Raw genomic sequence first — 26,739 nt, 5'->3', positions numbered from 1 at the left:
ACTGATGTACACAGAGAGCTGGTGGGTGTTCCCAGAGATCTGGGGCCCTGTTTAGAACTGGGTTTCCATTCCGATTGCCCCAGATCCTCAGGGACCAGAAGGGTGGCTGGGAGGAGAAAGGAGGGGGTGATGCAGGATCAAGGCTCCTACCTGAGTTTGTTGGGGGTGAAAAGTGTATGTGGATTCCCCAAAGACCGGATGTGGAGTTGGGGGGAACCTGGCTGGGGACAAGGGCGTGGTGTCTTTCCTGAGAAGAGCTCTGTTCTGACAGGCTGTGAAGACTAAAGCAAGATCCTGGAGGCGTGGGAGGCTCACACTTGGCATCACAAGAGCCACAGCCTGAACCTGGCAGAGGACACGACGCCGCATCCAGAGAGGATGGACGAGGGGACTTCAGTCTGAAGTCTGAGCAAAGGCAAAGGCTCAGAGGCAGGAAAGCATAGGGTGGGTGTCAGGTTACCAGTCACCCAGTAAGCATGTGTATTGCTAGTTAGTTTCTATTGCAATCATCTCCCTCTCCTCCTTTGATTTGGGAGAAGGATACAGCTTGACCAAGGTGCCCCTGGGGCAATATCTGGGCTGTGTAACTATGTTTCACAAAGCCCAGCTTTCTTTCCTTCTCCAAGACTGAGTGGGCAACTAAACTGTGTATCCAGGCTGCCTCCTTCCAAGGTGGCCTGGCCAAGCCCCCAAGGGTCTCCCAGGGCAACTGAGACCATGAGCCACTCCGGGCCTCACGGGCACATTGTCCTTCCCTGCAGGTGATGGATTCGAATGGGCTTCATGGTCTCAGGACTCCTCTGTCCCTTGGGCACATTCTTTTTCCCAGCTGTTCTTTCTTGTCCTCTCAGTGGGCCCCGCTCCCCCATCCCCACCAGTGTTCAACCAGAGCACTGAGCAGGGAGTCACTGAGGTCAAATCAGAAGGGATATCCTGAAATCTCTGTGAGCCAAGAGAAGTTTCCTTGTGTGGTTGCAGGTCAGGGAAGGCTTCTCAAGTTGGAAGACGGATCAAACAGAGGTATCAGGTGCAGAGATGGGAGGAGGGCAGGAGGCTTGAGGTGGCTTGTGGTTGGGGTGGATGGGGCACCCTGACACCTGAGAACCTCAGGGCCGGGGTGTGGACAATGATGAGGATCAATATCCAGACCGTGGTGCCCCTGCCTCAAGGCAGCTGGTGAGTGGCCACATGAGTGGCTGGCAAGAGCCCTAGATGATGGTGTGGAGGGTGGACAGTAGTTAGGGAAGAGCCTGGAACACAAAGAAGTTAAACTGTGGGCCTTGAGCTTCACTGAGATGAAAGGAGACGGGGAAGGAGCTGGACAGGAGTGGAGGGAGGTCAGAGGGGATGTAGACACGGTGTACTCCTTCCCTCTTGGAGGGCACAACCCACCTGAGCAAGCCTTACTGTGACACTTCCCATGTGCCCCAGAGAGGCCAAGGTATTAAGACAGATGGAGAAACCATTTTTTTCACCGTGCACAGGGGCCTCCCTGCCCACTGCCCAGAAAACCCATGAGGCAACAGCAAGGAATGTGGCAAGACCTGCTCACACCCTGGAAGGAGGGCAGGGATGGGGAAGGTTCCTGGCTGAACCTTTGCATCAGGCCCAGGTTAAGCATATAAGCAGCATCCCTCAGGCGGGAGGAGGCCGACTGGGGACCATGGAGACCCAGAGGGCCAGCCTCTCACTGGGACGGTGTTCGCTGTGGCTCCTGCTGCTGGGACTATTGCTGCCCTCGGCCAGCGCCCAGGCCCTCAGCTACAGGGAGGCCGTGCTTCGTGCTGTGGGTCAGCTCAATGAGAAGTCCTCAGAAGTTAATCTCTACCACCTCCTGGAGCTAGACCCGCCTCCCAAGGATGTGAGTTGGGGCGGGGGCTGGGGACGGGCCCTTCTCCCGCCTGCCTTGGCCACACTGTTGCCCCCTCGCTCAGGCTGGTCCTCCTGTCAGGAAGGCACTTTTCCCTCTAGGTGGGCTCCCATCTCTTCCAGGAAACCTTCCCAGACCTGGGGCCCCTCCCAGCACCAGGCTTCCTGTCTTAGCCTCTCTGCTGTGGCATCAGGTGCCCTGCACACCTGGCTCAGGCTCCCTGGACTTCTGGGAGCTCCAGGGATGGAGGGGTCACAGGCTCTGTGAGGTGACTTCCCTGCTAATGTCCCCCCTGCACCTCAGTGTCTCCCTGCCAGAAGGGCTCTGTCAGCCTGGAGGCTCCAGTGAAAGGAGCTCTCCCTGCAGGCGGCCCTGACCTCCCTGGGCCCCTCTGAGGGGAGGTGCTGCCAGCAGCGCTGCTGTGAGGCCCTCTCCTGCTCTCTGTGTGCCCGTGAGGCTGGGCACGGGCTCTGTGCCCTCCCCTGTGCCTCTAGCACCAAGCCCAGGGCCAGACACACAGGGGGCTGGAGAGGCTGCCGTCCACGTGGGGGGCAGGGAGACAGATGAGAGAAGGAAACATGAGCCAAGCCCAGTCTCCCCACTTTGATCGTTGACCAGGTGGAGGACTGGGGAGCTTGAAAGCCTGTGAGCTTCAGGGTGAAAGAGACTGTGTGCCCCAGGATGAGCCAGCAGCCGGCGGAGCAGTGTAACTTCAAGGAGAATGGGGTGAGCCTGGGGACGGGGAGTGAGGGCTGGGATCAGTGCTTCTCAGTGAGCTGAACAGGGAACTTCGGGAAGGTTTCCAGCATCTATGGGGTGAGGTGAGCCTGGGAGGTTACGGCCCGGGGGTTCCAGTTTGACCTTGAGCTCCCCTTGCAGCTGGTGAAACAGTGTGTGGGGACACTCAGCCTGGACCTGTCTGATGACCAGTTTGCTCTAAACTGTAATGAGGTGAGTGACCCTTTCTGTGTTGTGCAGATGCTAACATGTGGGCTGTGGAGCATGCTTTGGACTGATGACCCGGTGCCCCATCCAGGGCAGAGAAAGGCCCTCCTACCCAGGCCCCTCCCTCCCCTGAGCCCCAGGTCTCCAGCCCTGGCTCTGTGTCCTTTACAGCAGTGTTTCTGTAATGTGGTCCCCACCAGGAACTGACATGAGACAGGTCTCTGGTCCCACTGAGCTCTCAGAATGAATCAGACTCTGGGGTGGGGTCCAGCCATTGTGCTTTCACAAGGCCTTTAAGGAATTCTGACTGGGCTGAGAGGCACTGGGTTGAGAGGCACTGACTCAAGTAAGTAATGATGTTTCATTCCCTGCTCTAATCCAGCTTTGCTAGGATGGGCTTGTGGCCCTGCGAAACCCCATGTTGTCTGTGGACCTCAGTTTCTCCACAAGTCTCTGTACATAGGGATTCAATCATATGCTTCAAAGATAACAGCCAGAGGGTGAACCGGGCCCAACACTCGTGGTGTCCCAGTTACAGGGCTGTTCAGGTGTGAAGTGAGGGATGTTGTCTTGACCCTTGCCCCGTCCCACAACAAATCTGTTTTGTCATGGTTTACAGTTTCAGAGTGTCAGGAGACTTCGTCCCCGGCATCAACATTTCCCAAGCGAAAGGCCATGGCCAAAGCCATTGCCATTGCCACTGCCAAGGCCAGGGCCAAGACCATGGCCAAAGCCATTGCCATTACCACTGCCAAGGCCAGGGCTAAGGCCATGGCTAAAACCACTGTGATAATCATTGTGAAGGCCAAGGTCGAGTTTAGCGCTGTGGCCAAGACCAATGCCAAGTCTACGTCCATTCCTGCTGACATCTCTCATTTCAAGGTTTCCTTGAAAATGGTGAAGGATTGGCTGCCATCACACCCATTAAAGAACTGTGGTGAATCCTGAGTCCACAGAAGAGTCCTAAGGGTCTGATTTGTTTTGGCTTAGACTTCTGGATGGTGAAAAATAAATTCTTGTGAAAACAACTTCCTCCAGGATTCAATTTCTACTTTCTCGCCTCTTCCCATTTATTGAGACTGAGTCCTTAACTCTCAGAGGGCTACTGTGTGTGTGTGCCTCTGTGTGTGTGTGTGTCTATGTATGTGTGTGTCTATGTTTCTGTATGTTTGCATGTTTGTCTATGTGTGTGTGTATGTATCTGTGAACACAGAGAAGTGTGAGGCCCCTGTTCCTTCCAGGAGGGCACGGGGGGAGGCAGCAGCCCCAGGAGCTCCAGGACAGCGTCCTCACCCTCAGGTCCCTCCCAAGCCCTTCACCCGCCTCTGCCCTCCTCCTCCAACACCCAGTAGGACGTACGGACACCTACTGTGTGTGTAGTGCTGGTGCGCATGCTGCTTCTGCTCGCACGGAGGTGACAGTCCACGAGGGGTCAGGCTTCCCACCTTGTTAAACACTCACAGAGACTGTTCTGGGCATTGCACCTACAGGCTCAGCCCTGAAACTGAACTGCGTCTCTGTGAGTGACACATAGATCATATCACTGTTTGCTTCAGTGTTCAGACACTGCCCATGTCCTGCCCACTCTCCATTTTCTAGCTGACCTTTGCTCTGGAGCAGATGGTAGCCCTGGGGAGTTTGAATCCAGGGAGCAGCTTCAACTAACCATTGGGGGAACTTGATGGAAAAGCATCTCCTCTTTCTCCCTCCTTGGGTGTCCCACTCCCAGATGTGCCACACCTCTGTCTGAGGTCCCCAGCTAGCTTTAGTCTCAGCCATGCACTTCAGTGACCTCTTCATTGAACATACTCTTCTGACTCAGGTCCTGCCTTGTCTCATGTCTCTACATCCCTGCAAAGCTTTCTGGAATTGCCTCCCAAACAAACTACTTCTGCTAATTGCTTGTCTTAGGTCTGCTTCTGGGTCCACCTGAACCAAGACACAGATTCTTTTCTCTGAGAGGGACAGAGGGCAGGATCTCACAGAGCATGTACTCTGCTACCTGTGAGGCTTGTCTCCTCTTGGTGAGCAGGTGGGGCTGAATCAGGAAGGTTAGAGGAAAACAATAGAATGGGAAAGGCTAGAGATCTCTTCAAAAAAATTAGAGATACCAAGGGAATATTTCATGCAAAGATGGGCTCCATAAAGGACAGAAATGGTATGGATCTAACAAGCAGAAGATATTAAGAAGAGGCGGCAAGAATACACAGAACTATACAAAAAAGATCTTCATGACCCAGATAATCAGGAAGGTGTGATCACTCACCTAGAGCCAGACATCTTGGAATGTGAAGTCAAGTGGGCCTTAGGGCCTACGAACAAAGGTAGTGAAGGTGATGGAATTCCAGTTGAGCTGTTTCAAATCCTAAAAGATGATGCTGTTAAAATGCTGCACTCAATATGCCAGCAAATTTGGAAAATTTAGGAGTGGCCTCAGGACTGGAAAAGGTCAGTTTTCATTCCAACCCCAAAGAAAGGCAATGCCAAAGAATGTTCAACCTACCACACAATTGCACTCATCTCACACACTAGTAAAGTAATGTTCAAAATTCTCCAAGTGAGGCTTCAACAGTATGTGAACCGAGAACTTCCAGATGTTCAAGCTGGATTAAGAAAAGTCAGAGGAACCAGAGATCAAATTGTCAACATCCGTTGGATCATAGAAAAAGCAGGAGAGTTCCAGAAAAACATTTACTTCTGCTTTATTGATTACACCAAAGCCTTTGATTGTGTGGACCATAACAAACTGGAAAATTCTTAAAGAGATGGGAATACCAGACCACCTTACCTGCCTTCTGAGAAATCTGTATGCAGGTCAAGAAGCAACAGTTAGAGCCGGACATGGAATGATGGACTAATTCCAAACTGGGAAAGGAATGCTTCAAGGATGTATATTGTCACCCTGCTTATTTAACTTATATGCAGAGTACATCATGAGAAATGCTGGATTCAGTGCTGGATGAAGCACAAGCTGGAATCAAGATTGCTGGGAAAAATATCAATAACCTCAGATATGCAGATGGCACCGCCCTTATGGCAGAAAGTGAAGCAGAACTAAAGAGCCTCTTGATGAAAGTGAAAGAGGAGAGTGAAAAAGCTGGTTTAAAACTCAACATTTAAAAAACTGAGATCATGGCATCCAGTCCTGTCACCTCCTGGCAAATAATTTGGGAAATAATGGAAATGGTGACAGACTTTATTTTCTTGGGCTCCAAAATCACTGCAGATGGTGACTGCAGCCATGAAATTAAAAGATGCTTGCTCGTTGGAAGAGATGCTGTGACAAACCTAGGCAGCATATTAAAAAGCAGAGACATTACTTTGCGGACAAAGGTCCATCTAGTCAAAGCTATGCTTTTTCCAGTAGCTATGTATGAATTTGAGATTGGAGCATAAAGAAATCTGAGCCCCAAAGAATTGATGCTTTTGAATTGTGGTGTTGAAGAAGACTCTTGAGAGTCCCTTGGACTGCAAGGAGATCCAACCAGTCTATCCTAAAGAAAATCACTCCTGCATATTCATTGGAAGGACTGATGCTGAAGCTGAAGCTCAAATACTTTGGCCACCTGACACGATGAATTGACTCATTTGAAAAGACCCTGATGCTGGGAAAGATGGAAGGCAGGAGAAGAAGTGGACGACAGAGGATGATATGGTTGGATGGCATCACCGACTCAATGGACATGAGTTTGAGCAAGCTTCAGGAGTTGTTGATGGACAGAAAAGCCTGGCTTGCTCCAGTCCATGGGGTTGCAAAGAGTTGTACATGACTGAGCAACTGAACTGACTGAACTGATGTGTCTCACTCTGCATCACTCCTCACCGTGGGAGGAAACCCTATAGGGAAACTGAGGGCTCTGTTGTGTTTGTATCAGTAATACAGGCTTGCCAGAGCCAATTGTTCAATGGTCAGGATTTTTTTTAGCTGTTTGTTAAGCTCTTGGTGGCTTCCCTGGAAGCTCAACTGGTAGAAAATCTTCCTGCAATACAGGAGATCCCAGTTCGATTCCTGGGTCGGGAAGATCCTCTGGAGAAGGGATATGCTACTCGCTGCAGTATTCTTCGGCTTCTCTTGTGGCTCAGCTGGTAAAGAATCCACCTGCAATGTGGTTGATCTGGGTTCAATCCCTGGGTTGGGAAGATCCCTTGAAGGGAAGGGCTACCCACTCCAGTATTCTTGCCTGGAGAATTCCATGGACTGTACAGTCCATAGCGTTGCAAAGAGTCAGACACGACTGAATGACTTTCACTTTCCTTTTAAGCTCGTGGTAGCTTCAAACCAGTAGATGTTCCTGCCAGAGTATTGACGCCTCCCATGCTTGTGCTGCCCCATCCTGTCTGTGCAGCTGAGGCAGTGAGAACTGCAGGTAGGAGACTTGGTACCTGAACACACAGCTGGAGTCCACTGTTGGTGATAAAACTGAGGAGCATCTGTCTTTACTTCCCAAAGCACACACTCGTCAAAACCTGGGAGGAACTGCTGGAAGGGCTGTTTCTACCTTCCCAGTGCACCCGTGGGCAGATGGAAGACCTCTGCTAGCACAAGCCAGTCCGTGGGGAGGGAACACAGAGGCACCCAGGAAGAGGGAGGAGTGTGTGGGCCTCGTGTGAAGGGCCCTGTCCTCCTCCATCCTCCCGGAAGTGGATGTCCGGATGGGCTCAGCTCACTTCCTGCTCAAATGTTGTGGTCTCCCAGGAGGCTCACCCTGAGATCCTGAGGGTGTGCAAAGATGGGAGAGGGGACTTCAGTCTGAAGTGTGAGCAAATATAAAGTTTCCGAGGAAAGAAGGCACAGGGAAGGTTTCAGGCTTACCTAGTAGCCAGTAATCATGTGTATTGCCAATTCTTTTCTACTGTGACCATCTCCTTTTCCTCATTTGAGTTGGGAAAAGGATACAGTTTGACCAATAGGCCACTGGGCAATACCTGGACTGTGAAACCAGGTTGCAGAGGCCCACCTCTCCTTCCTTCTCCAAGGCTGATGTGTAACCAGCACTATCCATCCACCTGCCACCTTCCGAGGGGGCCTGGCCAAGTCCTCAAGGGTCCCATAGGAAAACTGAGACCAAAACAACCCCAGAACTCACAACTACATGATAATTCCTCCTGAAACTTGTACAAGAATTTCCTTCTTGGCTTGTGGCCCGTCTATTGCTTTGGTCCATTATCCTTTCAGCCAGCTGTGTTCTCAAAACCCCACACACTGGCCACCCCAGCGTGGTGTCCCTACCAGGGCATGGGACAGGAATTCACTTGAGGTCAAATTGGAAGAGACTTCCTGAAGGCTGCGGGACCCAAGATGAGGAGGTGCTGAATCTCCTTGGACATCAGTGAAGGCTTCCTAAGGGGAAGTTCAGGGCAAGCAGAGGGATCAGGGGCAGAGATGGGAGACGAGCAGGTGGCTCTGAGGCCCCTGAGTGTTTGGGATGGACAGGGGAGCCTGACACCCGAGACCTGCAGGCAGGAGGGAGAGGACAACGCTGAGCATCAAGCTCCAAACCGTGTTGCCCTTGACTCAAGGCGGCAGGTGAAATGGTCAAATCAGTGGTTTGCAGGACCCCTAGACAATGGTGTGGAGGGCGGACAGTGGTCAGGGGAGAGCTAGGAACATGCTCTCTAGAAACTGCATAAAGAAAAGGCTTTAACCTAACCTAATTATTTTGTGAGGACTGTTCATCCTTTGGTTGCCTTCACTGTGAGAGAGAACAAAGAACTGTGGTCGTGACAGATGACACTTCCTCATAGTTGGGGAGGTACCAGGGTAACAGCCCAGGCATCTGGCCTTAGGAAATATATGACTGAGAAAGTAATCAGAAGAATCCAGAAGAGGGGACAGATGGAGCCAAGCTCCTGACTGGCTAAGAACTGAGCCCAGAGGAGAGGATGGTGTGGCCTTGATGCCTGCCTTGGTACTGGCTCGGGGGGCAGTTAGGCTCTAGACATGATGATACTGTCAATCATTCGTGAAAGTTGTTGAGTGCCTACTGGCCAAGAGCCTTGAGCAGGAGATTTATTATTGAATATACTCCTTTAAGGGCTTCCCATGTGAAGCTAGTGGTAAAGAACTCGCCTGCCAGTTTAGGAGATGTAAGACGTATGGGTTTGATCCCTGGATGTGGGAGATCCTCTGCAGAAGGGCACGGCAACCCACTCCAGTATTCTTGCCTGGAGAATCCCATGGACAGCGGAGCCTGGTGGGCTACAGTCCATGGGGTCACAGAGAGTTGGACATGCTGAAGTGACTTAGCATGCACACATGCAAAGTCCTTTAAACTGTTGTTCAGGTGTGCAAGTGTAAGACAGATCTCTTAAGGACTCAAGCATTTTGAGCAAGCCTGCCGGTGACACTCCCCAGGGTGTCCAGAAGAGACCAAGGAGTTGTCAGGGGAACCCTGTCTTCACCTTGCACAGGGGCCTCCCTGCCCACTGCCCAGAAATCCCGTGAAGCAACAGCAGGGGCTGAGGCAAGTCCACCTCACTCCCTGGGAGAAGGCCAGGGATGGGGCAGGTCAGGAAGACTCCTGGTTAAGCCTTTGCATCAGGGCCCAGGCTGAGCAGAAAAGGAGGGTCCCTCGGGCTGGGAGGAGGCAGACTGGGCACCATGGAGACCCAGAGGGCCAGCCTCTTGCTGGGGCAGTGGTCACTGTGGCTCCTGCTCCTGGGACTAGTGCTGCCCTCGGCCAGCGCCTGGCCCTCAGCTACAGGTAGGCCGTGCCTCGTGCTGTCAATCAGCTCAGTGAGCAGTCCTCAGAAGCTAATCTTTACCGCCTTCTGGAGCTAGACCCGCCTCCCAAGGATGTGAGTTGGGGAGGGGGCTGTCTAGGTGAGGGGCAGGGAGACAGATCAGAGAAGGAAAAGTGAGCCTGAACCCAGTTTCCCCCCTCTTTAATCCATCACCAGGATGAAGATCTGGGCACTCGAAAGCCTGTGAGCTTCATGGTGAAGGAGACTCTGTGCCCCAGAATGACTCAGCAGCCTGTGGAGCACTGTGACTTCCAGGAGAAAGGGGTGAGGCTGGGAGTAGGGTCAATGTTTCCCAGGGAGCTGAACAGGGGGCTTCTGGGAAGGTTTCCTGTCCCTGGGGTGAGGCTGGGAGGTTATGGCCCGGGGGATCCAGTTTGATCTGAGCCTCTCCTTCCAGCGGGTGAAACAGTGTGTGGGGACAGTCACCCTGGACCTGTCCAATGACCAGTTTGACCTAAACTGCAATGAGGTGAGTGGCCCCTTCTGGACTGGGGGGTTTCTAGGGAAGGTAGTGTGTGGAACATCCTTTATACCAATGACCTGCTGCCCCATCCAGGGCAGAGAGAGCCCCTCCTACCCTGGCCCCTCCTTCCCTAAGCCCCAGGTCTCCAGCCCTGGGGCTGCCTCGCTTAAAGCAGGGGTTCTCTACTGGGGTTTCCATCTGGGAACTGACATGAGATAGATCCTCAGGACCCACTCAGACTTCCTGAATCTGACACTGGGGTGGGGCCCAGCCATTTGGATTTTCACAAGACCTCCAGGGAATTGTGACTGAGCTCAGTTTGTGACACACTGACTGCAGTCATGGGTTTTCAGCCTCTGCTCTCATCCAGCCTTGCTGGAATGTGCTTATGACCCTGGGAAGCCCCATGCCATCTGTGGCCCTCAGTTTCCTCTCTGTCTGTAGTGTGGAGATTCAACCACATGCCCCAAGGGTCACAGCTGGAACGTGACCTGGGGTTCCAAGGCTCCTTGGGCAGCCTGGGAAGGTCGAGGTGTGTGTGTGTGGGGTGTGTGGGGGGTGTTAATCTTGAGTCAGTCCCAAAAGAAGCCTGTGTCTTCTTGTTTCACAGTTTCAGAGTGTCAGGATACGCTGGCCGTGGCCAGTCTGGCTTGGACCCAGAATCCGAGGTTGATGGAGAAGGACTGTCAGATCCTGAACCTGGGGAAGACTCCTAAGTGTCTGATTTGTTCTGATTCAGGCTTCTGGACAGTGAAAATAAATTCTTGTGAAAACAGCTTGCTCCAGGCTTTAATTTCACTTGTTTCCCCTTTGCCCACTTATCAGGACCATATGCCTAACTCTGGGAGGCCCCCCACGAATGTGTGTGCATCTATGTGTATGTGTCTATGTGTGTGTGTGTGATCACTCCTGTGAGCACAGAGAAGCGTGAGGCTCCTGTTCCTTCCAGGAGGGCACGGGGGAGGCAGCAGACCCAGGAGCTCCAGGACAGAGTCCCCACCCTCGGGTCCCTCCCGAGCCCTTCAGCCGTCCCTGCCCTCCTCCTCCAACACCCAGTAGGATGTACGGAGACCTGCTGTGTGTGTAGTGCTGGTGGGGCTGCTGTTCCTGCTCACGTGGAGCTGACAGTCCACGAGCGGCCAGGCTTCTCGCCTTGTTAAACACCCACAGAGACGAAGTTCAGTCTCAGGGATAAACCTGCAGGTGCAACACCCAGGACATACTTACTTCTTGCCCTCAACAATGTTAATTCTCAAATAGCCCATCCCTCCTGGCTTTTCCTGTGGCATTTAGACTCAATACTGTTTCTTCGGCTGGGTCTCAGATGTCAGTGGTGGGTTTGTGCTTAGCGATCACATAGTATAAAAATTTACACCATTAAAAAGAAGTATCCTGCTCATCGGGGTGAAGATTTCTCCATGAGGGCGTGAGAGACAGAGTGACACAGAGGTCACATGTCTATTTGCCTGTGTGTTTCAGACACTGCCCATGTCCTGCCCATTCCCCATTCTCTAGCTGACCTTTGCTCTGAGGCAGACAGAAAGCACTAGGGTGTTTGTATCAGGGAGCAGCTTCAACTAACCCCTGGGGGAACTTGCTGTAAAAACATCTCTTCCTCACTCCCTTGGGGGCCCACTTCCAGACGTATCACACCTCTGCCTGAGGTCCCCAGCTGGGTTGAGCTCCTGTCATCCACTTTAGTACCTGTTTATTGACATGTTTTCTTCTCACTCATGTCCTGCCCTGACTCCTCTGTCGACATTTTTGCTGGCTTTTTCTGGAATTACCTCGCAAACAAACTCCTTCCACTAAAGGCTTGCCTTCAGTCCCCTTCTGGGCCACTGTGAACCAAGACATATTCCCCTGTCTGAGAGGGACAGAGGGTAGGATCTCACAGAGCATTTACTTTGTTACCTGTCAGGCTTGTCTCCTCTTGGTGAGCAGGTGGGTTGATTGCAGACAGGTTAGAGGAACCTTGTGCATCTTCTCTACATCGCCATATGCTGTGGGGGGAAGCCCTACAAAGGGAACTCAGAGCTGGGTTGTGTCTGTGCCCGAGGATCCAGGCTTGGTAGAGCCAAGTGTGAAATGGTCAGTTTTGTTTTTTGAGCTGGCTATTACACTCTTGGTAGCTTGAAATCAGCCATGGTGGAAATTTTTACACCATGGAAACTGACAAATGCTCCACATTAGGCCCGTCACCGCTGGCCCATCCCAGCCCCACCGGAGAGACGGACCACCCATCAGGATGACATGGCATCTGTGCAGGTCACTTCTGTTTTCAGTCGTTCCCCGTGATTGCCCATCCTGCTCCCACGGTCATCCACCTATAGCCTCGGGCCAGTCTCGTCCTTTCATATTCTACATTGGCGTTGACCTGACATTCCTTGCTGTGGAGGAGGCTCTCAGCATGCGCAGGTAACCACTGATAGCAGAAAGGGGTAGATGCTTACATTGGTTCCATCTGAATCCTAGAGCAGGGAGCTGAAGTGGTCCCTGGCAGGGAGGTCTGCAGGCCTACTCAGCGCCTTCTAAGGGGATTGGCTTCTGAGTATCTGCTGTTCCATCCCTGGACCTCTTACTCCCTGAGGGAACAAATATCAGATCCTTCCATTAATGACTTTGAGCATCAGGCCAGAGTAGCGGTCACGAGAGGAGGGAAGAGCCTCTCTAGAGGCTGAGAGAGTGTGGGGTTGCCTGGGATAAGCTACTGAAGACAAGATGAGGCAAGTTGATTCCCTGACAGGCTGGACCATGCGGGCATGGGTTGTGAGAGCACGGTCCCGAGCTGCTCAGCGCCTGGGTGTAGGTATGAGATGTGTGTGGGGGGAGATGACAGTTCAGTTTTGACCCCTTTGGTTGGGGGGGGCCAGAGGGATGCTGGTCTCTGGGTGGGGCGCTGGGCAGTAGGCATTGTTAGTGTCTCGCTCAGATCCTGTCACTGGGCGGCTGCCCTGAGGACCCCCAGCTGTTGGGACTGTGGGAGGTAGATGGTAATGGCTCACAGGTCCCCCTTCACAGCTGCCTTCACAGCTTCCCCCTCCCCAGGAGACGGCTGGGGTACTCTGTCTGCTCTGCACTTGGCCTGTGTAAGTGACTGCCTGTGAGGGACATGAAAGCCCGGCTCCCTCTGCAGTGAGTCCTAAAGCTGGGGTGCAAAGCCAGTCCCAGGGCTTTTGGGGTGAGGGTTAAGCTCGCCTCAGGGTAGAGCACCTTCCTAAGGGAGGGTTTGGGTCACCCTGCTGAGTCTGCCATTTCCTAGTAAGAGGGGTCCTTGATTGAATGGTTTACCTGTGGGTCTCATTTTCCTCATCAGCTGACCTACGCAGAGAGCTGGTGGGTGTTCCCAGAGGTCTGGGGGCACTGGTTGGGACTGGATTCTGCTTCTCCTTGCCCCAGAGTCTCATGGACAGGAAGGATGGCTGGGAGGAGCAAAGGAGGGGGCAATGCAGGATCAGGGCTCCTACCTGAGTTTGCTGGGTGCACGCAGGTTTCTCAAGGATCAGATGCAGGGTCGCGGACATGCAGGCTGGGGACAAGGGCTGTGCTGTCCTTCCTGAGAAGACCTCAGCCCTAACAGGCTGTGAGGACTAAACCAGAAAAGCTGGTTGTTCAGGGCATGGAAGACATGCTCCTCACCATGGGAGGTGCCATCAAGGACCTCGCTGAGGACCCTACACAGAATTAGGGAGGATAGGGGAGGGGACTTCAGTCTGAAGTGTGAGCCAATGCGAAGGCCCAGAGGCAAGAAAGCAAAGCGAGGGTTTCAGGCTTACCTAATAGCCAGTAACCATGTGTATCGCTAGTTATTTTCTATTGTAATCATCTCCCTTTCCCTCTTTGACTTGGGAAAAGGATACAGCTTGACCAAGAGGCCACTGGGGCAAGACCTGGGCTGTGTAACCAGGTTGCACAGAGGCCTACCTCTCCTTCTCTCTCCAAGGCTAATGTGTAACCAGCACCATCCATCCAGCTGCCAGTTTCCAAGGGGCCCCAGCCAACTGCCCAGAGTCCCACAGGCCAACACATGCCAAGAGCTACCCCTGGCCTCCAGTCACATGGCCATCCCAAGGGAAGCCTTATAAGAATTAGCTTCATGGTCTCTGAGCTCTTCTAACACTTTGGCTGCTTGTATCTTCCATCTGTGCTCTCTCTACCACCCAGCACCAGCCCTCAAGCCTGGTGTCTCACCCAGGACTGGACGTGGAGTCAAATGAGAAGAAACTTTCTGAGGGCTGTGAGAGCCAAGAGGAGGAGATTCTGAGTGTTCTTAGACGTCAGGGAAGACTTTCCAAGGAGGAAGGCCAGGGCAAGCAGAGGGACAAGGGCACAGTTGGGAGATGAGTTGGAAGCTCCGACGGGCCTGAGTGATTGGGGTGGCCTGGGACCTGATACCTGAGGCCTGTAGGGTGGGGAGTGACGACAATAAAGAGACCCAACCATCCAGACCCTAATGCCCCTGGCTCAAGGAGGCGGGTGAAATGCCCAAATCAGTGATTTCCAGGAGCCCCCTAACTATAGTATGGAGGGTGGACAGTGGTCAGGGAAGAGCCAGGCACACAGAGGAGGACTTTGGGCATTCCGGCTCCCCCTTGGAGGAGAGAAGATGGGGTAGGCCCAGGGCAGCGGTGGTGGGAGGTCTAGGAGTGTCCTCAGGAGGAAGAAGGAGCAGGTGGGGCCCCCAGGCTTCCAGCTCAGGGCTCCTGCGGCAGCACCCAGACAACAGCCCAGTGTGGACAACCAGGGTATTCATGGGAGTCTTGAACCCAGACACAGACCAGTGATGTGTGTGAATGAGAACTTGTGTTTTGAAAAGGGAAGGGACAGCCCCTGGAACCTGTGACAACTGGGAGGAGAAGCAGCCCACATGCACCCGAGCCAGCCTTGCCTCCTAAGAGGAGACTCCCTGGAGGAGATTCAGCAGAACCCACAGAGGAGGAGGGGACCCAGGAGAGAAGCGACAGGGGAGAATCAGTGTTTGGAGGACAGATGTACTCTACAGCCCATGAAGATAAAGATAAGGCTTGAGTGTGGCCCCTGTACTTAGGGAGGGCTGTCCAGCCTGCGATGGCCTGAGTGTGAAACAGAGCAAAGAAGTGTGCAGATGACCGTTTCTCAGGCCAGATGAGAGGCAGCCAAAGCGATAGGCCAGGTTTGGTGGGTTCTGGGGAGAGGACATTTTGAGACTGAGAAAAGCAATGCAGAGGAATCCAGGAGAGGGGACAAATGGAACTCACTGTCTGAGGGCTGGACACAGAGATGATGATGTGGGCCTTGTATCTTCCTAGAGACGGGCTGGTGTGTACATCTTGAGATGTAGTACTGTCATCCACTCACCAAATGTTAAGTGACTCTCTACTGGCTTCCAGGCAGTGCCAAGAGGTGGAGGCTGACTGCTGAATACACACCTTTACCCCGGATCATGAGGGGCCCCTGGTGTGGACTCAGAAGGGATGTAGACAGTGCCTGGTCCCTCCCTCTCCTGGACGACTCAACCCCTTTGAGCAACCCTGACACTTCCCTAGGACCCCAGGAAAGGCCGAGATATTGTCAGGGAGATGGGGAAACCCTTTCTTCACCTTGCACAGGGGCCTCTCTGCCAACTGCCCAGAAATCCCCTGAAGCAACAGCAAAGCCTGAGGCAAGTCCACCTCGCACTCTGGGAGGAGGCCAGGGATGGGGCACATCACGTTGAGTCTTTGCATCAGGCCCAGGCTGAGCATAAAAGGAGGGTCCCTCGGGCTGGGAGGAGGCAGACTGGGCACCATGGAGACCCAGAGGGCCAGCCTCTCCCTGGGGTGCTGTTCGCTGTGGCTCCTGCTGCTGGGACTAGCGCTGCCCTCGGCCAGCAGGTCCTCAGCTACAGGGAGGCCGTGCTTCGTGCTGTGGATCAGCTCAATGAGCAGTCCTCAGAACCTAACATTTACCGTCTTCTCGAGCTGGACCAGCCTCCTCAGGATGTGAGCCAGGGAGGGGGCTGGGGAAGGGACCCTCTGTGTGGGGGAGCAGGGACACAGAGCAGAGAAGGAAGCCTGAGCCCGAGCCCAGTCTCCCCACTCTGATCCTCCAGCAGGATGAAGACCCGAACAGCCCGAAGCGGGTGAGCTTCAGGGTGAAGGAGACCGTGTGTCCCAGGACCACCCAGCAGCCCCCGGAGCAGTGTGACTTCAAGGAGAATGGGGTGAGCCTCGGGCTGGGGGCGCGGGAGGCTGCTTGCCAGACTGCTGAACAGCGGGCTTCGAGCAAGGTTCCCAGCCCCTGGTGTGAGCCTGGGAGCTTATGGCCTGGGGGTGGGTGGTTCCATTTGACCTTGAGCCTGCCCATCCAGCTGCTGAAACGGTGTGAGGGGACAGTCACCCTGGACCAGGTCAGGGGGAACTTCGACATCACCTGTAATAATGTAAGTGGCCCCTTCTGTACTGTGGGAACTACTGTGGGGGTGGGTTGTGGAACTTTCTTTGCTCCCACGACCCACTGCCTCATCCAGGGCAGAGAAAGGCCCTCCTATCCTGCCCCCTCCCTCCCCGAGCCCCAGGTCTCCAGTCCTGGCTGTGTGTCCCTAGAGCAGTGGTCCTCCTGGGGTCCCCACCCAGAGAACTTGTCAGCAAGGCAGATTCGCAGCCCCACTCAGACCACCTGAGTTGGACTCTGGGGTGGGGTCTGATCATTGGTCTTTTCCCAGGAATTCCAGGTATTCTGACCGTGCTGAAGTTTTGAGAGTCACGAACCCTCAGCCTCTGCTCCCTTCCAGCTTTGCTGGGATGGGCTTGTGACTCTGGGAAGCCCTTGTCTTCCCTCAGTCTCTTCATCTCTTTGTGAGTGTGGGGATTCCATCTCATGTTCCAACTATCACAGCCAGAGGGGAACTTGTGCCCCGAGGATACTGGTGTGACCCTGAAAAAGGAAGGGCCAGGTGGGGAGGGATCTTGGCTTGATGGTGATGCAGTACCAACAAGCAACCTGTGTTTTTCTTGTTTCGCAGCACCAGAGCATCAGGATTACAAAGCAACCGTGGGCACCACCACAGGCAGCCCGAATATGTCGCTTCGTATTTATAAGGGTTTGCAGATAATCAGCTCTTGTAGATTTCTGTCACAAGCCAGCAAAGAGTCCTAAGGGTTTTCTTACTCGGCCTCAAGCTACTGGATCTGAAAAATAAACTCTTGTGACATGATATCCTCCAGATCTCAATTTCATTGTCTCCCCTCCTCACAGTTAACAAGAAACAATCTTGACCAATTCCATGTCTCGTGTGTGTGTACCCGTGTGTGTATGTGTGTGTGTGTCTATGTGTGTGTGTGTGCGTGTCCTTGAGTGTATGTGTGTGTGAGATCACTCCTGTGAACACAGAGAAGGGTGAGGCCCCTGGTCCAACCACAAGGGAGGCAGGAGCTTCAGGAGCTCCAGGACAGCATCTCCATCCTTGGGGGCCTCCCAAGCCCTTCACCCAGCCCTGGCCTCCTCCTCCAACACCCAGTGGGACCTAAGGAGACCTGCTGTGTGTGCAGTGCTGGTGGGAACGCTGCTCCTGCTCTCATGGAGCTGACAGTCCACGAGGGGCCACGCTTCTCACCTTGTGAAGCACTCAGAGAGACGCAGTTGAGTCTCAGGGCTCAGCGTGCAGGTGCAAGGCCCACGAGTCTCATGGACATGACGCTGGCTGGGAGGAGCAGAGGAGGGGGCGATGCAGGATCAGGGCTCATACCTGAGTTGGCTGGGGAAAAGGTGCATGCAGATTTCTGAAGGACCCGGTGCGGAGGCGGGGGCAACCACTCTAAGATGAGGACCGTGATGTCTTTCCTGAGCAGACCTCAGTTCCAACAGACAGTGAGGACTAAACCAGGAAAGCTGGATGCTTTCACCTTTCGCATCACTGGAAGTGCAGCCTGAGGACCCGGAAGTGGGCTCTCCTAAGGATCAGGGAAGGACGGGGGAAGAGGGCTTCAGTCTGAAGAGTGTAAGAGTGAAGGGCCCAGAGGCAGGAGAGCACAGAGAGGATTTCAGGGTTACCAGAACCAGTCACTACGTGTATTGCTGATTATGCTCTATTGTAATCAAGTCGCTTTCAGCCTTTGATTTGGGAAAAGGATACAACTTGACCACAGCCCAGGTCCAAACCTGGAGAAGGAAAGCAGGGTGCACAGAAGCCCACCTCTTGTTCCTCTCCAAGGCTGAGTGTGTAACCACCACCATCCATCCGAGCTGCCATCTTCCGTGGTGTCCCAGACAATTGTCCCCAGTCCCAGAGGCCCACAGAGGCCATGAGCTATCCCTGGACTGCAGTCACATGGCCATCCCGAGGGAAACTGGATTAGAATTTGCTTCATGGCCTCTGGGCCCCTTTAATATTTTGGCTTATTATCTCTCCCGGTTTTACTCTCTCCACACCCCAGCCCTGGCCACTCTACTTGGTGACTTGTCCAGATGACTGGACATGGAGTCACTTGGGGGTCAAATTAGAAGGGATGTCCTGAAGACTGATGTCCTATGTCAGAAAAGAGGAGGAGATGCCTTCTGTGCCTGCAGATGCCTGAAGGCTTCCCAAGGAGGCAAAACAGGGCAAGCAGAGAGATATCAGGGGGAGAGATGTGGGGAGGAGCAGGAGGCTCTGAGTGGCCTGAGGGATTTGGGTGGGTGGGACAGCCTGACACCCGAGGCCCGCAAGTCTGGGGTGAGGAAAACTGAGAATAGCAACCGTCCAGGCCCTGATGCCGGGGGGGGGGGGGGCTTGTAGGTTCGGGAGGCAGGGGGTGAAAACGGTCAAATGGGCAGTGTGTTGGAGCCCTAGAAAATAGCATGGAGGGTGGACAATGGTCAGGGAGAAGCTGGTATTCGAGGAAGGTGGATTCTGGAGGTTGTGGTTCACTGAGAGGAGAGAAGACAGGGTAGGCCCAGTGCAGGGGTGCTGGGAGGTCAGGGGAGTGTCCTCAGGAGGAAGAAGAAGCAGGTGGGGCTCCCAGGCTTCCAGCTCAGGGCGCCTGCAGCAGCTCCCAGCCACCAGACCTGTGCAGACAAGCAGGCTTTTCATGGCAGTCTTCAAACCAGAGGCAAAGTCCAGTATGTGTGTGATGGACACTGGCATCTTGAGAAGGGCCGTCCCCAGAAACGTGTGAGGACTGGGAGGAGAAGCAGCCTGGATGATTCTGAGCCAGCCCTGCCTCCTAAGAGGAGAGTCCTTGGAGGAGAGTTAGCAGGAACCCCCAGGAAGGAGGGTACCCAGGAGGGCACAGCAAGAGAGAATTGGTCAGGGGCAAGTTCAGGAGGACAGGGGCTCCCCAGAACCTGTGGCGATAAGACAAGTCTTGAGTGTGGCCTCTGGATCTAGGGAGGGCTGCTCAGCCTGTGATGGGCTTGAATGTAAGCCAGCAAAGAACTGTTGGAGGTGGTGTAGGTAACACTTCCTCAGGCTCTTTTGGGGAGTGGCCAGGACAATAGGCCATGGTTTGTGGGGTCTGAGGACAAGACATTATTAGATAAAAGGAATGAAGAGGAATCCAGGAGGGGAGAAATGAGACTCACTCTCTGAGGCCCGGGCACAGAGAAATAGATAGTGTGGGTTTTGTGTCTGCCTAGGGACTAGCTGTGTGTGTAAGTGTTAAGTTGTGAGTAGTACTGTCAAGCATCATTAAATGACTCCCTATTGGGTGTTAGGCAGTACTGAGAGCTGAAGGTTGAGTGCGCAATACACTTTTTTATCCTGAATCCTGAGAGACCATAGAGGGGAAGCCAAGGAGATGTAGACAGTGCCTGGCCCTTCCGCCTCCTGGAGTACTCAATCCTCTTGGGCAAGCCTGCCTGTGACACTTCCCATGGACCCCAGGAGAGGCCAAGATATTGTCAGGGAGATGGAGAAACCCTTTCTTCACCTTGCACACGGGCCTCCTTGCCCACTGCCTAGCAATCCCATGAAGCAACCGCAGGGGTTAGGCAAGTCCACCTCACACCCTGGGAGGAGGGCAGGGATGGGGCAGGTCAGGAAGACTCCCGGTTGAGCCTTTGCATCAGGGCGCAGGCTGAGCATAAAAGGAGGGTCCCTTGGGCTGGGAGGAGGCAGTTTAGGGACCATGGAGACCCAGAGGGCTGGCCTCTTGCTGGGACGGTGGTCACTGTGTCTCCTGCTGCTGGGAATAGTGCTGCCCTCGGCCAGGGCCCAGGCATTCAGCTACAGGGAGGCCGTGCTTCGTGCTGTGGATCAGTTCAATGAGAGGTCCTCAGAAGCTAATCTCTACCGCCTCCTGAAGCTAGACCCGCCTCCTGAGCAGGATGTGAGTTGGGGAGGGGCCTGGGAAGGGGATCTGTCTCCTGACATCCTTGGCCACACTGTCGCCCCTTCGCTCAGGCTGGTCCTCCTGTCAGGAAGGCACTTTTCCCTCTAGGTGGGTTAACCTTCCCAGACCTGGGTCATGTCCCAGAACCAGGCTTCCTGCCTTAGCATCTCTGCTGTGGAACAGGCACCCTGCACACCTAGCTCAGGCTCCCCGGACTTCTGGGAGCTCCAGGGATGGAGGGGTCACAGGCTCTGTGAGGTGACTTCCCTGCTAATGTCCTCCCTGCTCCTCGGTGTCTCCCTGCCAGGAGGGCCTCTGTCAGCCTGGAGGCTCCAGTGACAAGGACTCTCCCAGCAGGCAGCCCTGACCTCCCTGGGCCCCTCTGAGGGGAGGTGCTGCCAGCAGTGCTGCTGTGAGGGCCACTCCTGCTCTCTGTGTGCCTGTGAGGCCGGGCACGGGCTCTGTGCCCTCCCCTGTGCTCCCAGCACCAAGCCCAGGGCAGGACACAGGGGGCTGGAGAGGCTGCCGTCTGGGTGGGGGGCAGGGAGACAGATCAGAGAAGGAAACATGAGCCCAAACCCAGTCTCCCCACTTTGATCGTTGACCAGGCAGAGGACCGGGGAGCTCGAAAGCCTGTGAGCTTCAGGGTGAAGGAGACTGTGTGCCCCAGGACGAGCCAGCAGCCCGTGGAGCAGTGTGACTTCAGGGAGAATGGGGTGAGACTGAGGGCTGGGATCAATGCTTCTCAGGGAGCTGAACAGGGGGCTTCTGGGAAAGAATTGCAGTCCCTGGGGTGAGGTGGGGTGTGGCTGGGAGATATTGTCTGGAGTTTCTAGTTTGACTTCAAGCCTTTTCCAGCTGGTGAAACAGTGTGTGGGGACAGTCACCCGGTACTGGATCAGGGGTGACTTCGACGTCACCTGTAATGACGTAAGTGGCCCCTTTTGTACTGCGAGGACTGATAGAGGGGTGGGTTGTGGAACTTCCTTTGGCCCAATGACCCGCTGCCCCATCCAGGGCAGAGAAAGGTTCTCCCACCCTGGCCCCTCCCTCCCCAGAGCCCCAGGTGTCCAGTCTTGGCTCTGTGTCCCTTAGAGCAGTGGTTCCCTCCTGGGGTCCCCAACTGGGAACTGACATAGAGGCAGATTCTCAGCCCCACTCAGATCCCCTGAATCAGACTCCTGGATGGGGGGCAGCCTTTTGTATTTTCACAAAGCCTCCAGGGGCTTCTGCCGATGCTGAAGTTTGAGACGCATTGACTCGAGTCATGAGCTCTCAACTCCTGGTTCCCTTCCAGCTTTGTTGGGATGGGCTTGTCACCCTAGGAAGCCCCCTGTCACCTAAGGGACCTTGGCTTACTTATCTATCTGTGGTGTGGCGATTTAACCATAGGCTCCAAACATCATATGGGAGGTAAACTGGGGCTCCAAGCTTCCTGACATGGCCCTGGAATTGGAGTGTTCAAGTGACAAGGGGTCTGGTTTTAATGTTGAGCCAATCCGACAAAGCAACTATTTCCTCCTGGTTCATAGATTCAGAGTGCGGGGCTATTCCGCCGGCTGCGGGACTCACTCCAAAGAGGTGGGCAGAAAATCCTCGAAAAAGCCCAGAGAATTGGTGAGAGTATCAAAGATATCTTCAGGGGATGAAGTCCTAAGGATCAGGTTATCCTGGCTCAGACTTCTAGACTCTGAAAAATAAATTCTTCTAAAAACAACTTCATCTAACATTCAAATTCACTTCTATTCCCTCTCAGTCTTACCAGGACCAGGTCCTTAACTCTGAGAGTCCTCTTGAGTGTATGCGTGTGTGTGAGAGAGAGAGACAGACAGACAGAGATCACTCCTATTAACTCCCGGATGGGTGAGGGAGTCCCCCTTTCTGGAGGGTATGCGGGTACAGGGATGTAATGACGACCATAGCTAACACGGATGTATGGTATATTTGAAAGTTAAGAGAGTAGAGCCTAAGTGTTCTCATCACAAGGAGAAGACCTCATTTGTTTTTTGTATCTCTTTGAGATGATGGATGTTAAGGAAACTTACTGTGGTACTCATTTCACAATATAGGTAAGTCAATTCGTTATGCTGTACACCTGAAATTTGTAATGCTGTTTGTCGATTATATCTCAAATGAAACTGGAAAAAATATTTAAAGAGTGTGAAAGGATTATTATAGCAAAAAGTTTGTGAACCGCTACTTAGAGAAACTCTCCATGGGTGTGCAGGGAGACATATATGATAACATCCAATTGGAGTATTGGTCTATTTCTTCAATAGATACCAAACAGCAGTGAACACAAATCAATGGATTACCGTGTATCATTCAACACAAAACAAAACAAAAACTGTGCAAAATGAGCTAGTAAATGTGTTAAAAGGCTACTTATATAATGTCTAACAGCGTGGAAACAACACTATGTTTTGCTTGTGGGTACTGGTGGTAAAAACAAAAAAACGTGCTAGAAGAGAAGTGAGCAGGTCAACGCGCTAGGACAGTCTTCATCCGTTCCACTAGAGTCGCATTCTGGCCCCAAACTACGCTTCCCGGCAGGCTGCGCGCCGCGCTGTGACGTACTTCCTGCAGACGCACTTCCTTGCCTTTGCTGTGTGCGTTACTAGGGCAGGGCAGCGCTAGGTTTGAGCAGCTGGATGCAACTGCTGGTACCTTTGATGCTGCCGCGTAGCCCAGCCGGTAGCAGATGCGGACCTCGCGGGAGCAGTTCCTGGGCTTGCCCGTGAACTGTGAGGTGGGCCAGCTGGCCAAGTGCTAGGGCAGGAAGAGAGCGACCGTCCCCCCGCACCCCCTCCTCGGGTGTTCGGACCTCAGGCGCAGGCCTGGCGTGGGCCTGGGTGTCGCGGGGCTGATTCCCTAAGGAGTTGTGGAGAGGCGCGCTGAGGATGCGACCACCCCTCCCAACTTTTGGGTGGGGCGGCGTTCCCTCCCTCGTTGTCCAGAACCCTGTTCTTGTGGTTTATAGCTACCTCCCCAGAGTCCCCGGCCTCGCCTTCCGCCGCGGGGGTCCTGTCTGCGCCGTCCACTCCGGCGGCAAATCCGCTGGCGGCGAAAATTGAGCGCTTGAACTGTGGCGAGTACTACTGGAGAACTACGTTCTTCAGTTCAGTTCAGTCGCTCAGTCGTGTCCGACTCTTTGCGACCCCATGAGTCACAGCACGCCAGGCCTCCCTGTCCATCACCAACTCCCGGAGTTCACTCAGACTCACGTCCATCGAGTCCGTGATGCCATCCAGCCATCTCATCCTCTTGTCGTCCCCTTCTCCCCCTGCCCCCAATCCCTCCCAGCATCGGAGTCTTTTCCAGTGAGTCAATTCTTCGCATGAGGTGGCCAAAGTACTGGAGTTTCAGCTTTAGCATCATTCCTTCCAAAGAAATCCCAGGGTTGATCTCCTTCAGAATGGACTGGTTAGATCTCCTTGCAGTCCAAGGGACTCTCAAAAGTCTTCTCCAACACCACAGTTCAAAAGCATCAATTCTTCGGCGCTCAGCCTTCTTCACAGTCCAACTCTCACATCCATACATGACCACAGGAAAAACCATAGCCTTGACTAGACGGACCTTTGTTGGCAAAGTAATGTCTCTGCTTTTCGATATGCTATCTAGGTTGGTCATAACTTTCCTTCCAAGGAGTAAGCGTCTTTTAATTGCATGGCTGCAATCACCATCTGCAGTGATTTTGGAGCCCCCCAAAATAAAGTCTGACACTGTTTCCACTGTTTTCCCATCTATTTCCCATGAAGTGATGGGACCAGATGCCATGATCTTCGTTTTCTGAATGTTGAGCTTTAAGCCAACTTTGTCACTCTCCTCTTTCACTTTCATCAAGAGGCTTTTTAGTTTCTCTTCGCTTTCTGCCATAAGGGTGGTGTCATCTGCACATCTGAGGTTATTGATATTTTTCCCAGCAATCTTGATTCCAGCTTGTGCTTCTTCCAGCCCAGCATTTCTCATGTACTCTGCATATAAGTTAAATAAGCAGGGTGACAATATACAGCCTTGACATACTCCTTTTCCTATTTGGAACCAGTCTGTTGTTCCATGTCCAGTTCTAACTGTTGCTTCCTGACCTGCATACAATTTCTCAAGAGGCAGGTCAGGTGGTCTGGTATTCCCATCTCTTTCAGAATTTTCCACAGTTTATTGTGATCCACACAGTCAAAGGCTTTGGCATAGTCAATAAAGCAGAAATAGGTATTTTTCTTACGTCCTGTTAATTAATATCTAACTGAATGATGAAGAAGTCTAGAACTTGTTTTTCATCAGACACAGGTTGTTGTTCAGTTGCTAGGTCGCATCTGACTTGCGACCCCGTGGACTATACCCCATCAGGCTCCTCTCTCTATGAGATCTCCCAGAAAGAGTACTGGAGTGGGTTACCATTTCCTTCTCCAGGGAATCTTCCCTACTCAGGGGTCAAACCTGTGACTCCTGCATTGGAGGCAGGTTCTTTACAGCTGAGCCACAGGGAAAGCTCCCGACACAAAGTTATTATTTTGCTGAGACTACATTTCGCTTTAACTGTCTTTTTAACGTCTTTTGGAATGTGCTGTAGGTGTGCAAAACACATCTAATATCAAAGAGATAACGGGGGGTGGGGGATGAATCTGAACTATTGATAACCACTTAACATTGCATATATGTTGAAATGATAATATCTTAGCTATGTTGGGTTGAAGAAGTGAAGTTAGTCATTCAGTGTTGTCCGACTCTTTGGGACCCCATGGACTCTTTAGTCCCCCAGGCTTCTCTGTCCACACAATTTCTCCAGGCAAGAATACTGGAGTGGGTTGCCATTACATTCTTCACGGGATCTTCCCAACCCAAGGATAGAACCCAGGTCTCCTGCATTGCAGCCAGATTCTTCACCCTCTGAGCTACCAGGGAAGCCCATAAAATTAATTTCACCTTGTAAAACACTATTTGAGATGGCTGCTATGGAATTTTTTTCCCCAGTGGTGCCATGTGGCACACGGGAGTCAGGAATCTTAGTTCCTAGACCAGGGATGGAACCTGTGTCCCCTGCAGTGGAAGCACAGAGTCTTACCTCTGGGACCGCCAGGGAAGTCCGGGAAATTTAAAATTACGTATGTGGTTGGCACCGTAGCTCCTATATTGCTCTTGGATAGAGCTGCCCTGGGAGAAGGGATATTTCTGCATCTGACAGCGCCTTCCTGGGCTCTTGGGGATGCTTCCTAGAAGAGCTGATGTGTCTGGAGGGCGTTCTTACCCTGTCTTGTCTGAGGGGGTCTGGTCTACCACAGTTAATGTTTCTGTTGGAGGTTCCTGCAGAATGGCTTTTTCAGCCCCTCTTCCCTAGCCACCAGGCACCTTCCTGGGTTGGGTTGTGCTGTAGAGAGCAAACGAAGGACCCGATGGTGACCTGAGAATGTGAGATGGCAGGAGGATGCATCTGTCACGACCAAACGCCTGGTGGTACCAAAGTAAAGAAGAGTCTAATGGTTTTAGAAGCCACGTTTGCAATTTTAATATATGCTGAACTGCCATGTAGTTTGTAGTTTGTGCCCACCAATTATTAAAGAGGCATTGTTTTCTCATTGACTTGAAATGCGATATATGCCACATACTACGATTAGGTTGTCCTTCGTTCCACCCACCCAGCCAGCCAGCTATTCATCCTTCTTCCTCTGCAATAAAAAGTGTAGATATGACCAACCTATGATTGACCTGGATCGTGAGGGAGGGGGGACATTATACTAAGTAGAATATGTACAAATATATAAGTAGAGGAGAATAAGGGGGATCCAGAGTGCCAGGGTGTAGAGGCAGAGTTGGGCGATCAGGGTTGGCTTCTGTGAGGAACTATGTGTGAGCAGAAGCTTGAAAGAGGTAAGGAAGGTATATATGTGGGTGTGGTGGGAGACTCTTCCGGGCAGGGAAACAACCAGTGCAGAGATAGGAAAGTAAGGAGGCCAGCGTGATCAGAGCACAGAGAGCAAGGAGGAGAAGAAAATATTAAAAGAGGCCCCTCTGAGTCCTACAAGTAAAAAAATCTTAAAGTGTAATTAAATCTCTCAGTTCTGTGTCCTGTTTTAACTGATTCTTTTTACTATTATTATTTTACTTTAGTTGCACTGGGTTTTTGTTGCAGCACGCAGGCTTAGTTGCTCCACGGTAGGTGAGATCTTAGTTCCCTGACCAGGGATTGAATCTGCATTGCAAGGCGGATTCTTAACCCCTGGACCACCAGGGAAGTCACGAGTTTTGTGGTTTATAAGTTCTACGGTCTACAGGGTCACAAAAGAGTCGGACTTAGCGACTAAACAACAGCAAAGTTATTTGATATCATAAATCATATTTTTGTTCATGTATTGAAAACTTGAAACTGCCTCCATTGGTAGATACAAAATTATTCTGGATATTCCTGAGCTCTTAAGACTGCTATTTTCGGAGTTGAACATCAGTTTCTGTCA

At 52.7% G+C, this 26,739-nt stretch overlaps 2 protein-coding genes and 1 pseudogene across 2 annotated transcripts; all 3 read left to right on the top strand.

Annotated features, from left to right (window-relative positions):
- Positions 1-1,663: 1,663 nt before the first annotated feature.
- Positions 1,664-17,094, top strand: LOC138086900 (cathelicidin-1). The gene is made up of 5 exons (XM_068981570.1): positions 1,664-1,753; positions 15,875-15,982; positions 16,096-16,203; positions 16,351-16,422; positions 17,005-17,094. The coding sequence occupies exons 1-5, from the start codon at positions 1,664-1,666 to the stop codon at positions 17,092-17,094; spliced, it is 468 nt and encodes a 155-aa protein (XP_068837671.1).
- LOC138087267 (cathelicidin-4-like) lies at positions 9,417-10,695 on the top strand (annotated as a pseudogene).
- Positions 17,095-20,086: 2,992 nt separating the features above from the next.
- On the top strand, positions 20,087-21,939 carry LOC138086899 (cathelicidin-7-like). The gene is made up of 4 exons (XM_068981569.1): positions 20,087-20,287; positions 20,899-21,006; positions 21,149-21,220; positions 21,823-21,939. Exons 1-4 carry the CDS (start codon positions 20,087-20,089, stop codon positions 21,937-21,939), a joined length of 498 nt encoding a protein of 165 aa, XP_068837670.1.
- The last annotated feature ends 4,800 nt before the right edge of the window (positions 21,940-26,739 follow it).

Source organism: Capricornis sumatraensis, chromosome 10 (assembly GCF_032405125.1).
Source record: "Capricornis sumatraensis isolate serow.1 chromosome 10, serow.2, whole genome shotgun sequence".
Classification (NCBI taxonomy): Eukaryota; Metazoa; Chordata; class Mammalia; order Artiodactyla; family Bovidae; genus Capricornis; species Capricornis sumatraensis.
The sequence above is the reverse complement of the archived record's forward strand: the minus strand, read 5'-3'. Positions and strand labels throughout refer to the sequence as shown.